Source organism: Xenopus laevis, chromosome 5L (assembly GCF_017654675.1).
Source record: "Xenopus laevis strain J_2021 chromosome 5L, Xenopus_laevis_v10.1, whole genome shotgun sequence".
Taxonomy (NCBI): Eukaryota; Metazoa; Chordata; class Amphibia; order Anura; family Pipidae; genus Xenopus; species Xenopus laevis.
Genome location: NC_054379.1, coordinates 105,594,021 through 105,609,228, shown reverse-complemented (window position 1 = coordinate 105,609,228; position 15,208 = coordinate 105,594,021). Strand labels below are relative to the sequence as shown.

Genomic DNA, 15,208 nt, shown 5'->3' with positions numbered 1-15,208 from the left:
CCTAAGTGTTTGAAATGCAGCGCATTGCCAACACCTGAACATGATGAAGGCTATTAACATCTTCAAATCGTTCAAGGGACTTCTGCTATTGACAGGTTTTAGATGGTGCATTTTTGGATTCAAGCTTTTTCCAGGGTCAGGGTATAATAAATCTTGTGTTTTTTTGTTTTTTTTTTCAAAAAAACTCAAAAAATTTGATTTAACCTCAGTTTTAAATTTCCTGATTTTAAGTTTTCTCTCAATTTGGTCTCACCAATATATAATACATTGCCCTGATTTTACACGTTTTTTTCTGGTCACATTAAAAATATAAAATGAGGGTTCTACGATATATGCATCTGTTATGCTGGAAAAAAATACTAAATATCTTAATCCACCCAAAAATCTTAAAATGGACTGGATAAAACAAATTGCATCTTGCACAGGTATGGGACCTGTTATCCATAATGCTCGGAACCTGGGGTTTTCTGGATAATAGATATTTCCATAATTTGGATCTCCATAACTTAAATCTACTAGAAAACCATTTAAACATTAAATAAACTAAACAGGCTGATTTTGCTTCCATTAAGGATCAATTATAACTTAGTTAGGATCAAGAACTAGGTACAGGTATGGGACCTCAAGGCTACAAGTGCATCTCCATAATCCTAAATGTCCCCGTGTCTACCATATGCAAAGTTATTAAAACTAGGGATGGGCGAATTTTTTCGCCTCGTTTCGCCGAAAAAATGATGCCCATAGACTTGTATGGCAGTGTGCGTCCAAAAAAAAAGACGCGCTTCAAAAAAATTTCGCCGCGCGACAAAATTTTTTTGTCGCCCATAGACTTTAATGGGCGTCTGCGACAATTCGCCAGCAGCGAATTTTAGGCAAAACGAAACGGGTCAAATTCGCCCAAAACGTTTAAGGCCCATGACACTTCAGGCAATCTTTGCTTATCTTAAATTGTTACAAAAGTATCCAAGTGCACCTGCCACATATTCTTGGCTCTCTGCCAAAAGCCAATTAAGTTAGAAACTTTGTATCTTTTTCTGGCTGTTCAGTGCAGGAGATCAAAGAGATAATCGGGACATTTCAGTAATAATCCTGGACTGTGGGTTGATATGTCAAAATCGTGACTGTCTCGATGGTTAAAGCCTGCAGTGTTCTGAAGTGGCCAGCTGTATGTTCAGACCTCGGTAAAACACAGAATGAAAACCTGGTTTTCAACTACAAACATATTTTTCTGTAGATTAATTTTATAATCATTTGAAAAAGTAAAGGTTCCAATATTTTTTGCCCATGACTGTATAATTTGTAGTGTTATTTGTACTTTACAGACGCTTTCAAGAAACATGAAACAAAGTAGGGTTCATTTTTAACCCCTACTTTGTGGGGTTATATTATTTGCAAACATTGGTTGACGTAATTGAAGGCAGTGTAGTGCATGCATTGTGCAGCAGGAGAACTTGAAATCTGCTCACAGTATCAGAAGGCCCAATATAGCTTTTTTTCCCATATAGAAAGTTAGTCTGAGGTTATAGCCCCTATATCTTATAAAATAGTGGCCCCAGAATGTCACAACAGTATGAACTTGCATTGTAAGACACAGTTGCCCTAGAAATATATGCCACAAAACTATTTATGACACAGTGTTGACAAAACCTCAGCATTTGAGAACACAGTTATCGGTCAGGATAAGCTAAACATATCTGGGCTGGTACTAATATTCTGGGAAATGCTAATAAATAGGGCCAAGAGCAGTCTGATGAAAGGGAGCCCCACCTATAGTGAGGGTCAAGGAAGGCAGTCTTGTTCTAATCTCTGTATTTCCCTCCACTATCACTGCACTGTTTTCTGCTTGTTTGCGTCGAGCAGCACCCGGTCATCGGACAGAGCACGATATGTAAAGAACGAGAAAAAAAAACCTCAAAACACATTTTACACTTTGATTCCTCTTCCTGGTTCAATTAATTTAAAAAAAAAGGAGATTTTGTGTACTCACCATTAAATCTCTTTCTCTTCAGTCACCTGGGGGACACAGGGACAGTGGGGTATAGCTGGTACCACTAGGAGGCAGGACACAACAAAAAGCAAACGGGCTCCTCCGGCACTGGCTATACCCCCAGCAGGCGGAGCCCAGCTCAGTTTGTAATAAAGTCAACAGGAATAATAACTAAGTCCATAAACAGTATAATATGTAACTGTAGAAAAAGAAATTTCATGTCTGACGGAAACAACGAGAGCCTCAATCCAGGGAGATAAGCCCTGTGTCCCCAAGCGACTAAAGAGATAGAGATTTAACGGTGAGTACACAAAATCTCCTTTTCTCCAAGTCTGTTTGGGGGACACAGGGACAGTGGGGACATACCAAAGCTGTCTCTTAAAACCCGGGTGGGAGAATGAGGCCTACGTGGAAGTAACCACTTGAAGCACCTTCTGCCAAAGTGAGTGTCAGAAGCCGCCAGGTGTCAGAATGGTAGAATTTTGAAAGAGAATGGTAGAATTTTGAAAGGGAATGGACAGAGGTCCACATAACTGCTTTGCACAGCTGTTCTGCCTAGTTTCTGAACGGCCAGGACATACTTATTCCTCTGGTGGAGTGAGCAGTGAGTCTGGCTGGAGGAGTCTGTCTCTGTGCGATGTAGGCTCACTGAATTGCTGGTTTAATCCATCGGGAATGGAAGTTTTACGGTCGGTCTTACGAATATCGTGAACTCTGTGCAGATAAAACTTTTGAGCTCGGACAGGATCCAAGGTGTGCAGTGCCGCCTCTTAGGATTGGCAGGTGAAGGACAGAAGGTTGGAATTGTTATTTCTTGATTCAGATGGAATTCTGAAACTACCTTGGGCAAGAAGGATGGAACTGTACGGAGGACCACCCGGTCGTGATGGAAGACGAGAAAAAGCAATCTGCATGACAAGGCGTTGAGTTCCGAGACGCGCCTTGCTGAGGTGATGGCCTGGAGACTTACTGTCTTTCAGATGAGCCATTGGAAGGGCACTGACCCCAATGGTTTAAAAGGTGGGCTTTACAGAGCTCGTAGCACCAGTATGAGGTCTCAGAGGGGAGCTGGTGCTCAGACTGGGGGAGCCACATGTGCAACTCCCTGTATGAAGTCTTGACATTGGGCAGGAAATCCAGGCATTTCTGGAAAAGTACCGATAGTGCTGAGGCCTGACAAGTAAGGGACAGACCCATGGATAGACTTTCTTGTAGAAATTCGAGGAAGTTGGGAACTGAGAACACTCTAAATCTTGCTTTGTGACGGTCGCACCACTGACGGTAAATGGACCAGACTCTATGATAAGCTTCGGCTGAAACCGGTTTTCGGGCGGCACACATCGTGTATGCCACAGCCCTAAAGAATCCCTTCTGAGTTAGGTTCTGGGTCTCAAGAGCCATGCCGTTAGGTTTGCTGGATTTTGCATGTAGGATAGGGCCTTGGAAAGAAGGTCCTGAAGTGACAGCAAGGTCCAGGGCCTTGCTACTGACAAGTTGAGGAGGTCTGTGAACTGAGAGTGCCGAGGCCACGTTGATGCTATCAGTATGAGTGGGCAGAAGTGGAAAAAGTTGGAAAGCGTACACTAGCCGTAAATGCCAGACGGCTGTGAGAGCGTCGTTGGTTATAGAGCTAGAGGATCCCTGTAGCGAGCTAGCAAATGTCACTTTGCGATTGTGTCGAGCTGCCATGAGATCCACCTTTGGGACGCCCCACCTCTGTGCTATCTCTTGGAAAATTCGTCCATCAGTGACCACTCGCCTGGGCATATGGACTGCCTGCTTAGGAAGTCTGCTTCCTAGTCTAGCAAGTCTGTTATGTAGATGGCTGACAGAAGGGTTCACTTTGTTTCTGCCCACCAGAAGATGAGCCTGACTTCGTTTAGGGCCCCTCTGCTTCTTGTGCCACCTTGGTGGCTGATGTAGGATACTGCTGTGGAACTGTCCGTCTGGATCTTCACAGCCTGACCCATCAGCTCTCACTGCCAATGATGACCTAACCAGATGGCTCGGATTTCGAGAAGGTTGATTGGTAACTTCCTTTTCGGCTGGGTTCCAAATTCCCTGTGCTGTGCGTCCTTCGCTTAGGGCCCCTCTGCTTCTTGTGCCGCCTTGGTGGTTGATGTAGGATACTGTGTGGAATTGTCCGTCTGGATCTTCACAGCCTGACCTGTCAGCTCTCACTGCCAATGAAGACTTAACCGGATGGCTCGGATTTCGAGAAGGTTGATTGGTAACTTACTTTTCGGCTGGGTTCCAAATTCCCTGTGCTGTGCGTCCTTCGAGGACTGCGCCCCAGCCGAACAGACTGCCGTCCATTGTGAGGATGGGTGGTCCATAGCCAACAGAGAAGGGACGTCCTCGTCCTGTGGGTGAGACGGATCTCCTGAAGTAGGGATTTCCATTTCCAGGACGCCAGGATGTTTCATTGAAGCTCCCTGAGGTGGAATTGGGCGAAAGGCACCGCTTCTATGGTGGAGACCATGACTTCCAGCATCCTCATTGTAGTGGTTTCTGCAGAAGCGATTTTACCAATGATCAAGGGTGAAGGATTTTCTTTTGTGGGAGAGAAATCCTCTGAGTCTGTGTGTTGAACTGCATGCTGAGAAAAAAAAAAACATGGATTTGGCTGGGCGTCAGTGAAGCCTTGTTCAGGTTCAGGACTCAGCCTAGTTCCTGGAGTATGTCCGTGGTTACCTTGAGTGAATGTTGAGCAGCGAAGGGTTGTTTTGGAGGGGATGTTCTCGTGTTCTTAAGTTGCGAGCTACGAAAAAAAGTACTTCTACAAAAGGAGGAGCTTGCTATTGGTTGCGGTAGGAGGGTTCCTTTACCTCCTGTAGCTTGGCTGATGATTTTATCTGGATCAGGGCCGAAGAGAAGTATACCCTTGAAGGGTATGGAGGTCAGAAATCTTTTGAAAGAAAAGTTGGCTGACTATAATTTCATCCATTAGGACCCGCGGGCTGCCACTGCGAGTGCCGAGGATCAGCTGATTACTTGAGCTGCGTTTAATGAGGCCTCACATATATAGTCATTTGCTTCCTTGATCTGAGAAGCCCCCTGAGAAGTTCATGGCGAGGAGCCCAGCAGAATTGAATTGAGGAGGGAATCTGACCAGGATTGGAAGGCCCTGCTAACCCATGCTGTGGCTAACACGGGGTGCGGGGAAGTGCTAGATGACTAAAGTTTCTTGTCCATAGAGTCCCTGAAGGAGGAGGCGTCAGGGACCGGGAGGGCTGTATTCTTGGAAACCAAGATACAGGCGCGTCCACTGAGGGTGGTACCGACCATTTTTCCCTAAGTTTGTTGGAAAAAGGATAGAACTTCTGAAACTGTCTATCAGGTTCGTCCCACTCTTGTTGGACGATCTGTTGATCTGGGAGTGGAAAGTGAAAACTGGTGACGTCCTGTTGAGATGTTTGAAGGTACTTTGGAAGAGTCAGCCGCAAAATTCCGGTTCTTGAAGGTGAAGAGTCTCTAGAATCAATGAGATTAAGATAGCCACTGTTTCAGAAGAGATTCTAGATGACTGCTCCCTCTCTTAAGCAGAGGATAATTCGTCCTCGGAGCGATCACATTCATCCCCGGAATCTAGTGGGGGGTGGAAAGGCAATTCTAGATGGAGAATCACTGTCTTCGTCAGACGGGGAGGGTGCTCTGCATTTTGAGGCCCTTCCCTTGGGAATATCGAGGCGGGACAGGTTTTAGCTTGGTGTGAACCAGGCTTCAAAAAATTTAATGAAACTCATGGTCATTCCTCTCCATGGAAATCTTTAGTAAAAGGCAAAAGATTTATTCGATTTGAAGAGAAAACAGAGTATAGCTTGTTCAAAGACTGTGCCAGACTTGGAATCCTTATGGCTAATTGAGAGTGCCTGTTGTGTCAGTAGTACAAGCCAGGAAAGGGGGGGGGGCATGTCTGCTTCGGGAGCTGGAGTGATGGTATCTCAGCGTAGCAGAATTCTGCACTGGACACTGGTATCGGGAGAATGTGCAGGAAGCTCTCCCAAAATGGCATGCGCGCATATGGGAATGAAACCAGCGAGAGACGGGGAGGGAAGAAAAGCACCAATACAAGTTGCTGCATACGGCAGAACAATGCCCGCCTCCTCCCTCTGAGCCGGTGCTTTGCTATGGAAGCAGCGTCGCAGGGAAGAGACGGAAGGAGGAATGGTGCCCATACCATAGTTGCGCACTGTGGAACACCAACCGCCTCCTTCCTCTGAGCCAGGAGCGGAGTCGCATAGACAGCGCTTGGCTGAAAATGGCTCTGTCCTCTCTGATCACAGACATGCAGTATTAGAGTAGGGGGCGGTTGGCTTTCCAATGAAGGAGCAAGAGGGAGGTATTTGCCAGTTGGGGAACGGGGGGGGGAACCGCTACTTACCAGTGAAGAAACCGCTCTCATCTGTCCTCTGGCCAGCACACTCTCCTGTAAGGGAGTTGGTCTGTGCATGCAGCACTTACAAGTCCCCAGAGACAAGTCCCACACTGAAGGATGCCTAAAAGGTTTTTATACTCAGTGTAGAAGCCCTGGGCCATCCCCTGGTGTCAGTTTAATTGAACAATAAGAATTCTTGAATAAAATAACAAAAAACAAGTCCTAACCTCCTGAGGACACAACTAAAGCGGAGCTGGGCTTTGCCTGCTGGGGGTATAGCCAGTGGAGGAGGAGCCAGTTTGCTTTTTGGGGTGTCCTGCCTCCTAGTGGTACTAGCTATACCCCACTGTCCCCCAAGCAGACACACAAACACAATTGCTCCTGGGTATGTAAAATGATAGAAAAGTGGAGGAAAAGCCTCTCATCACACCCAGACCAACTTCCAGAACTGTTTGCAATAAATATTTTAGATTTTGGATCTGGAATATAGTATTTGAAACCAAGAGCATGTGTGAGATGTAAAGCTGTACATTTGATTTGTGTTAGTTATAAAATAACACATATAGCTGGCGAAATTATTTGTAAGGTCTTTTGGGGCAGGGCCCATTTTACCCAGCTTTTGTTTGTATGCATTTTAGTATGTTCGGTTTATTAATCCCATTTATTGAACATCACTGCAGAAGATGTTGGTGCTTGAGAAGTGTGTTTATATTATATTTGTAATAAGTTATGTTGTGTAAATCAGATTTTACTCTGAATGGTAATCTGAGGAGTCTTCTCTTTTATACAAAATGTTTTATTCGTGTACACATAACGTATTGTTTAATCTCACGATAGGCCAGGATCATATGATAATGTTACCAAAATAACCACTAGACAGACAGATGAGTTCTACACTGTTTATTACTTGTACAGTTTGAGAGTCACAAAGAAAAACAGAGCAAATCACAACACAAGGAGCACAGAAATGTGAGGGGAAGTCACACTGCCACAAATAGCAAAACCATTCCTGTGCAACTCTGGCCATGATATGGTTAAATCCATTCACTCCCCGTTACTGCAGGAGCCAAAGGACACAGAAGTGCAATGTGTACACAATTTATTCTTTCTAATGCAACCTTCAGCAGTAACATAAGCACCTGTAGAAGTATCCCTCACCTCTTATTTGGTCACATAAAATAGCGCGGTACATTTAAAAACAGTGCGAAACCTTCCATGCCACATACTCAGCCGAATGCTCTAAAACTTCTGCTCAGTTGTTCCTGCTGCTCTGGAAAGATTCTGCTGGCCTTTGACAGTGTGAAAATTGTATATATGAAAGAAATACTAGGGAACAGTCAACCCAAGAAGGTTGCCAGTTCCATGATGAGTAGGGTTGGGATGGTAGTGGAAAGCACTAGACTAAACAAGAATACTATCTGTTATCAATATTCACAGATGGGCATTAGAGAAGATACGGACTGGGCAGCATGTCAGGTGGTTATTGACACACCAGGCTGAAACTATGGCCCAGAGGATATTCCATATCAAAGGGAGCACACCTTATAAATGATGATGCCCTCCAATGCTAAACAATGGAACAAAGTAAAAGTATAATGGAGCAAAGGTTGTTATTATGTTCAGGTGGGAATAAAGGAAGGGCTATCTGACACCTTCAAATCCTGCCCATTCAGACCCCTTGGTTAGCGTGTTGACTTCCTTTATTGAATGAAAGGAATTCAGATTTAGAGCTGGGGCCACTCCGTTGTCAGCTTTGTGAAGCATTAACACCGTGTCTCATAGATCCCACTGCGGCCAATGTATCGCACCCATTTGATCACATCATGGTCGCTGTAGTTTAGTTTTGGTTCAAACACCTTCAGGTAACGCACTTTGAGGCCAGATGGAGCAAATGGGACCTAAAATAGAAACAGATAATTGCTTTACAGACATGCAGGTAAACCTTGTGAGACTAAAACTACCTGATACAACAAAATTCAGGAACCAGTTCTATTATAATCCACACTTGAGACCTGGGGTTTTTCAGATAAGGGATTTTTTTCTGTAATCTGGATCACCATATCTTAAGGCTACTAAAAAAATAAACATTAAATAAACCCAATAGTTTTGTTTTTCAACCAATATGAATTCATGCAGTTTAGTTACTATCAAGTAGCAGCTACTGTTTTATTATTACAGAGATAAAGAGAATTCTTTGCTTAAAATGCACTCTGGACAATGGGTCCCCAGATGAGGAATATGCATTCTTTAATTGGAATCTAGCATCCATACTTGTAGCTCACATGCAAGAAGCTTAGCTTGCTCACCTCAAAGTTCATGGATATCGGAGGCCGAGCCCATTTCTTCTTATCATTGGTAGGAAGCAGCTCAATCTCTGCACTGATCTGAGATTCCTTCATACCAGCCATGCGCTTTATTCTGCAAAATAAGTGTTAAAACAGATATATTAATTTTTAGAGTGGCTAACATTTCTCCACATACTTATGAGGGGTCATCGATAATGACCATTCTGGGCTTGCATGTCATTCTGGGGGGTCAGTTTTGACAAACCAATTCTTTTCTTTCCCTTTTTGCAAACACAAGAAAGCAAGCCAGATGTATTGCCTTAAAGCAGAACTAAACCCTAAATGAATGTGGCTAAAATGTGATTACTGAACTTATTGCACCAGCCCAATGTTTCAGCTTCTCAATAGCAGCAATGATCCAGGATTTCAAATTTGTCACAGGGATCACCATCTTGGAAAGTGTCTGTGACATTCACATGTTCAGTGGGCTCTGAGCAGCTGTTGAGAAGCTAAGCTTAAGGGTCATTGCAAATTATCAAGCAGAAAATTATGTTTTCCTGTAATATAAGCTGTTGTTACAAGGCTGATTATTAAATTCTGATGCTAATTGCACTGATTTCTGTGCTGCCATGTAGTAATTATCTGTATTAATCACTAATCAGCCTTATATTGTGACATTTCTATTCTATGTGTACTGTATATTGTGAGTGGGTCTCTAAGCTCAGTAAGTGACAGCAGCACAGAGCATGTGTAGTGAATCAGCAGAAAAGAAAATGGGGGCTACAGGGGCACGCAGATCTTTACTACTAAAGGGCTGTAGTTTCCTTGTGCGGTTTACAGAAACCCAAAAGATGTACAACATTTCTAGCCTACTTCTTTAGTTGTGCATTAGTTCTCCTTTATGGTACCTAATACAGAGACAGGCTTGAGTAACTCTGAGCTACTCGACAAATTATGACCCTAAAAATATTGGGCCACATTTTATATTAGCTTTGTTGCAGTATTAACAAATGTTGCATTTTCTCACATTTTTTTTTTTTTTTTTTTAACATGCATTTTTCTACATGGGTTCTTTATTTAACATTGGTTCCTCAAAATGCTTCCTGATGATACTCCATAATACTTATAATTGTATTTGATAACAGGATTTTTGATACTTACCGTTAAATCTGTTTCTCTGTAGTCATAAGGGGGACACAGGGAACCATGGGGTTAAGCTCCATCCTCCAGGAGGCAGGACACTTGAAAATTAATTAATTAAGGGGCGTGCCCTTCAGGCTTTACCCCCTACACTGTACCTTCCTATTCAGTTTGTCCCAAAGCTGCGAACGTAATCACTGAAAATACACAGGCAGAAAGTAAACAGTGAAACTGAACAAAACTAGACCAAATGTCAATAGCTCGACAAGGGTGGGAAGCCCTGTGTCCCCCTTATGACTACAGAGAAACAGATTTAACGGTAAGTATCAAAAATCCTGTTTTCTCTGTCGTCTTAGGGGGACACAGGGAACCATGGGGACTTAACAAAGCAGTCCCAAACAGCAGGGTGGGAGCGAGCTATAACTATGTACAAGAGTACTGCAAAATTATTTAATTACTGAATGCAACACCTGTCGCCCAAAGGCAGCCTCGGCAGAGGAAAAGGTGTCAACATTGTAAAATTTAGAGAAAGTGTGAACAGAAGACCAGGTAGCCGCCTTACAGATCTGCTCCAAGGAAGCAGAGTTTCGCACAGCCCATGAGGCTCCCACTGCTCTGGTGGAGTGAGCCCGAAGTCCTTCAGGCGCCGATCTTCCCTTCGCAGAGTATGCTTGCTTGATTGATTCTCTGATCCATCTTGATATTGTCACTTTTGAGGCTGCCTGGCCCCGACGAGGGCCCGATGGTATAACAAACAGGGCCTGCGACTTTCGGAAAGATTTAGATCTGTCCACATACCATCGTAATGCTCTGACCACGTCCAAATTATGAAGTCTGCGTTCCTTATCATTCTTGGGTTCCGGACATAGAGAAGGAACCACAATTTCATGATTCATATGAAAGTCTGAAACTACCTTGGGTAGAAAGGTTGGAAGCGTACGAAGAACGGCTTTATCTTTATGGAATATGAGATAAGGAGGAGCACACGATAAGGCACTAAGTTCAGAAACTCGTCTGGTCGATGATATCGCCACGAGGAACACTACCTTATAGGTGACCCATGTATCGGAAATAGAAGACAATGGTTCGAATGGTGGATCCAGCAGAGCTTCCAACACTACATTGAGATCCCAGCCAGCCACCGGAGTACGGAATGGCGGCACGATATGGGCCACTCCCTGCAGAAACGTGCGTATCAAGTCTTCATTCGCCAAACGAGATTGAAACAGGATTGACAAGGCTGACACCTGGACCTTGAGCGAGCTGAGCTTAAGACCGAATTGTAGTCCTCTTTGTAGGAAGGAAAGGATCCGTGGTAGCTGCAATTCAAGGAATGGAAAATGAGACTCCTTGCACCAATTGAGGTAAGACTGCCACACTCTGTGGTATGATTTGGAAGACGAGGCTTTTCGAGCTTTTATCATAGTGAGAATGACTTCTTCATCTAGCCCTTGGCGTCGCCAGATGGACCTTTCAACAGCCATCCCGTCAAAGCGAAGAGTCCGGGATTGTGATGTAATATGGGTCCCTGCAGGAGGAGATCTGGTCTGCTGTCCAGCCGGATCGGCTGTTCTATTGACATCTCCTGCAGGTCGGTGAACCAGGTCCTCCGGGGCCAATACGGTGCCACTACAATGACTATCAACTGAGATTGCTTTATCTTTTTGAGGACCCTTGGTAGCATTGGAAGAGGTGGGAAGACATATGCTAGATTGAAGTGCCAGCTCTGAGTCATTGCATCCACCCCCACTGCTAACGGATCCCTGCGGCGGGCAAAGAATCTTGGTACTTTTCGATTGTTTCTGGAAGCCATTAAGTCTATGGTGGGGATTCCCCACTGGTCTGTCAGCTGATTGAACGCCTCTGGATGCAGTTCCCATTCTCCTGGATCCAGCTGATTCCGACTGAGAAAGTCCGCTTTTGTGTTGGACACTCCTGGAATGTGTATTGCAGATAATTTCACTGAGTTGTTTTCCGCCCAGAGAAGAATCTGTCTGGCTTCTGCCAGGGCCGCCCGACTTCCTGTTCCTCCTTGACGATTTATGTACGCTACTGTCGTAGCATTGTCGCTTTGGACGCGTATGGGCCTTTCTCTGAATCGGTCTGTCCACTGGACGAGGGCCAATTTTACCGCTCTCAGCTCTAGAATATTTATTGGTAGTTTGGCTTCCTCTGGAGACCAAAGCCCTTGGGCAGACTGCTCGTCCCATGTTGCCCCCCAGCCCTGGAGGCTGGCGTCTGTTGATATCACAATCCACTCCGGTGTTGCCCACGATTGACCTGCAGCTAGATTCTCCGATCTCATCCACCACTGTAATTCCGCCCTCGCCTGACGTGACAAGGACATGGGGCGGGATAGAGGTCCCCCTTTCCACGTTGCTAGAATGTTGGCTTGGAGAGACCGAAGATGTATTTGCGCAAATGGAACTGCCTCGATGGCTGAAACCATTGTTCCCAGTACTTGCATCGCCTTGTGTACTGTCGTGCTTTGACTGGACAGAAGATGTTGAACTTGATCTCTGATCCTGGCCTGCTTGTCCATGGGTAATGTTACAGTCTGTGTGATCGTATCGAATTCCAGGCCGAGGAATATCATCCTGTGACTGGGATCTGGGCTGGACTTCGACCAGTTGATGGTCCATCCGAAACTCTGGAGTAGCCGAACTGCTTGGTTTAGATGCTCCTTGGCCCTCGTTTCTGAATTGGCCTTTAACAGGAGGTCGTCCAGATAGGGGGTCACGGAAATCCCCTGCAGTCTCAACGTTGCAGCTGTCACCGCCATCAACTTGGTGAAAACCCTGGGAGCGGACGACAATCCGAATGGGAGAGCCACAAATTGATAGTGTTTGTTCTGGAAGGCAAATCGTAGGTAGCGGTGATGGGGGGGCCAAATTGGAACATGCAGGTATGCGTCCCTTATGTCCAGGGACATCATCAGTTGCCCCTGTTCCATCCCTCGAATGACAGATCTCAACGTTTCCATCTTGAACCGTACTGATCGGATGAATTTGTTGAGACCCTTGAGGTCGAGCACAGGTCTGAGAGAACCGTCCCTCTTTGGTACTGTAAATAGGTTCGAGTAAAAACCGGAGAATCTCTCTTTGGTTGGTACTGGACTGATTACCCCGGATCGCTCCAACTTTTCTATACATTGTACAAAGGCTTGAGCCTTCTGAGCACAGTGGGGGACTCTGGACATGAGGAATCTTCCGGGTGGCGTGCTTGAGAAATCTAAATGATAACCCTCTGTCACTATTTCTGTGACCCATGCATCTGAAGAATGCTTCATCCATTCCTCCCGGAATCGAAGTAATTTGCCCCCTATCCAATCCAACGATTCCGGAGGTGATGCCCCGTCATGCTGAGGCGGGCTTCTCCCCTGAGGGTTTGTTATGAGGCCTGTTGTTTTTCCAAGCGGGCCGGCCTTTCTCACCGACTTTGGCCCGAAAGTGGGACCTTTGTGGAGAATTGTTACGCCTTGAAAATCTGCCACTTTGGCCACGAAAAAATTTCCCCCTTCTATTTGAGGTAGATGCTCGGCCTCTGGTCTGTGGGAGAAAGGTACTCTTCCCCCCCGTCGCCTGGGAGATAATCTTCTCCAGTTCTTCTCCAAACAGACGATGTCCCTTGAACGGCAGAGAAGTGAGTGACTTTTTGGAACTAAGGTCCGCAGACCAATTTTTGAGCCATAATGTTCTGCGTGCTGCTACGGACAATGCTGAAGTCCGGGCAGTAATTTGTGAAGTATCAAGGGTTGTGTCACAAAGGTAACTAGATGCCTCAGCAATAGTCTGTACCGACGATAACAACTCCTGTCGGGGAACCCCGTCTAGAATGTCCTTGGCCAGCGACTCAGACCATGCCTGTATGGCTCTGGAGACCCACGCTGAAGCCAGGCAAGGGCGTAGAGCTGACCCTGCAGAGGTGTAAATTGCACGAAGGAACCCCTCTAGCCTTCTGTCAGAAGGGTCCTTAAATGCTGCTGCGTCAGTAACTGGTAATGTGGTGGACTTTGACAGTCTAGACACTGGGGCATCAACTGATGGTGGATTAGACCAAGTATCAACTAGCTCTTTTGGAAAGGGATATGATTTAGAGAATTTTTTAGTCGCCTGAAACTTGTGTTCAGGGGAATTCCACTCATTCTGAACTAAACCTTGAAGTTGTTCATTTTCTGGGAAACATACAGCTGACTTATGTTGCCTCTGGAATAGGCTAGATGCCTCTCCTGTCTGTTTGGGCTTCTGGGATATATTAAGAACCTCAAGGACACCCTTAATAATCCCGTCTACATCATGAAAACTGTCACGATCCTTTCCCTCATCCTGATGTTCTTCCTCATCTGCGGATGAATAGTCAGAAGATCCAACCTCACCTTCAGAGTGAGAAGAGTGGAGCTCAGGGGAAGATTCGTCAGACACAGCAGAGTTGACAGTGTCCCCTCTTGCGTCGTTCACCCGTCTACGCTTGGCGCCAGTTTTATGGCTAAGCTGAACAAGAACCTTTCCAAGGTTATCTGCAATGGCAGGCAACCCTTGTAATGATGCCAGAGATTGAGATAATTGGACTGCCCAAAGAGGGGGAGGAGGCTCTGCTGCAGCTCCAGAGTCTAAATCCTGAGAAACCGTCTGCGGAGCAGTCATAGCTGACGCAGCTGAGAGGCCCCCATGAGCAGTAGTATCCCCCTGCTCCAAGGAGCAGGACCCACAAAGCGGCTCAGCCTGGCCCCCTGGAAACTTTTTCTGGCATTTTGAGCAAGCAAGGTATCTCACCTGTGCTGTTAAGGGCTTCTTCCCCCCTGCCCTTGTGAACAGTCCCACTGACCTACCTTCTGCCATAGAATAGGAAGGTAGAGAGAAAGGGGCACTGCCTAAATCACCTCCAGACTTTTTTAGACAGAAAGAGTAGCTGCCTGCTGCTCTCCCTTCGGATCTCCGTTCCAAAATGGCCGCTGGAACGCAAGTTGCGTTCCAACCCGTGCGCCCATGCGCTCACTTTCGCGCCCAAGAAAATGGCCGCCGGCGAACAGAGGAAGTGGAACGCATTGCGTTCCACTTCATTGCGCAGATAGACGGACCCGTCCACCTCCCTCCAGAGTCAAGCCCAGAGTGCGCAATAGACGCAGAAGGAGCCGAGGAGCAGGCAGAGCAGGTGCTGGAGCGGGAGAGAGAGCAGGGGGGAGGGGGGGGAGAGGAGGGGGGTAGCCCCCCCAGGGGTGGGGGTAGCCCAGTAGGGGGGGGGCCCCCAAACCATAAGGCAACGTTACTGCAGAATACAGGAGATGTGCCACTTACCCCCACACCGGCCAAACCTTCTGCCCTGAATCAGTCAGTGCAGGCAACGTCTGGGTGGTCGATATAGCAATAGCTAGAGAGTGACCCCGGTGCGTTTCACCTCGTAGGGGGCTTCCTATTAAAA

General features: G+C 46.1%; 1 protein-coding gene and 1 non-coding gene across 7 annotated transcripts in view; both read right to left on the bottom strand.

The window, feature by feature from the left end:
- Window positions 1–5,690: 5,690 nt before the first annotated feature.
- On the bottom strand, window positions 5,691–5,805 carry LOC121393977. The gene has a single exon (XR_005961438.1). It is a non-coding gene; the product is annotated as a U5 spliceosomal RNA (small nuclear RNA).
- Window positions 5,806–7,250: 1,445 nt separating this feature from the next.
- ap2m1.L (adaptor related protein complex 2 subunit mu 1 L homeolog) overlaps window positions 7,251–15,208 on the bottom strand; it is a 35,746-nt gene continuing 27,788 nt past the window's right edge. For all 6 annotated transcript variants that reach the window (XM_041562091.1, XM_041562089.1, XM_018261678.2 and 3 more), the window contains 2 exon segments: window positions 8,672–8,783; window positions 7,251–8,263 (listed from right to left, as the gene is read on the bottom strand). In XM_041562091.1, the coding sequence (XP_041418025.1) occupies window positions 8,129–8,263; window positions 8,672–8,783 (247 nt within the window). In that variant the 3' untranslated portion in view covers window positions 7,251–8,128.